This window comes from Myotis davidii, unplaced genomic scaffold, assembly GCF_000327345.1.
Source record: "Myotis davidii unplaced genomic scaffold, ASM32734v1 scaffold428, whole genome shotgun sequence".
Classification (NCBI taxonomy): Eukaryota; Metazoa; Chordata; class Mammalia; order Chiroptera; family Vespertilionidae; genus Myotis; species Myotis davidii.
Genome location: NW_006299834.1, coordinates 877,602 through 878,652, shown reverse-complemented (window position 1 = coordinate 878,652; position 1,051 = coordinate 877,602). Strand labels below are relative to the sequence as shown.

Below are 1,051 nucleotides of genomic sequence, written 5' to 3'. Positions count from 1 at the left end.
ACACTGGTGAGGTGTGGCCGGGAGGCAGGCGGGGCAGTGGAGCAGGGAGCGCCTCCTGCCTCCGTCCGGCCCCACATTGATCACTGGACTAACAGTAACAGCTGTGCCATGATCTAGTGCAGCAGTCCTCAGCCTGTGAGCTGCGAACAATGAAAATACATCCTGCATATCAGATATTTACATGACGATTCATAACAGTAGCAAAATTACAGTTACGAAGTAGCAACGAAAATAATTTTATGGTTGGGGGTCACCACAACATGAGGAACTGTATTAAAGGGCCGCGGCATGAGGAAGGTTGGGAACCACTGCTAGTGTGACAAGTGGCCTCTGGGCGCATGTTTGGGGCTCCTGGTTCTCACTTGCTTTCACACCGAACCATCAAGTCCCTCTATTGTTCCCACTAACAAGATGGGAAAACCGAGTCTCAGGAGTACAGCGAGGAGACACCCCTCTCTGTCTTACTCCCTCCACAAGCATCGCTCCAACCCACTCCACTCTCTTTATTACAGGATATAGAGCCCTTGAAAGAATTTAACTCCATCCCCACTGGGTTACAGGTGGGGAAACTGAGGCTAGCTTGGAGCCATGAGCAGAGGCCAAGCTAGGAGACCCAGGCAGGTGATGGGGACGTGGGACCCCACCCAACCCCGAGGCTGGGAAACAGGCCTCTCCGGGGCTTCCACCTCCCAGCCTGGAGCGCCCTGCAGTGACCGGCCCTCGGCGGGCTCACCGGCCATCCATGGTCGCCACCTCCCCGCCCTCTCTCCTCTCCACCTCAGAAAACTCCGTCCAAACCTGGTTCTCATATCCCAACTTCCAAAGTCAAGTTCAGTCTAGCTGGTGAGGGCTCCTGATACTCCCCCAACACACATATCTTCAGTCTGGAACAGCTCCCAGGCAGAGTAATACAAAATAGATTTGTGCATCTGTGTGTACACTGTAACACACACACACACACACACACACACTCACACACTCACACATACACACACACATTCTCTCTCACATACACGCACATACACATTCACATATACACATACACCCACAC

General features: G+C 53.0%; 1 protein-coding gene across 1 annotated transcript in view; it reads right to left on the bottom strand.

The window, feature by feature from the left end:
* Window positions 1-744, bottom strand: part of SCUBE1 (signal peptide, CUB domain and EGF like domain containing 1) — a 90,595-nt gene extending 89,851 nt beyond the window's left edge. Inside the window, exon 1 of the mRNA XM_006775994.2 lies at window positions 734-744. Coding sequence (XP_006776057.1) covers window positions 734-744 — 11 coding nt within the window. The remainder of the gene's footprint in view (window positions 1-733) is intronic.
* Between the last annotated feature and the right edge of the window lie 307 nt (window positions 745-1,051).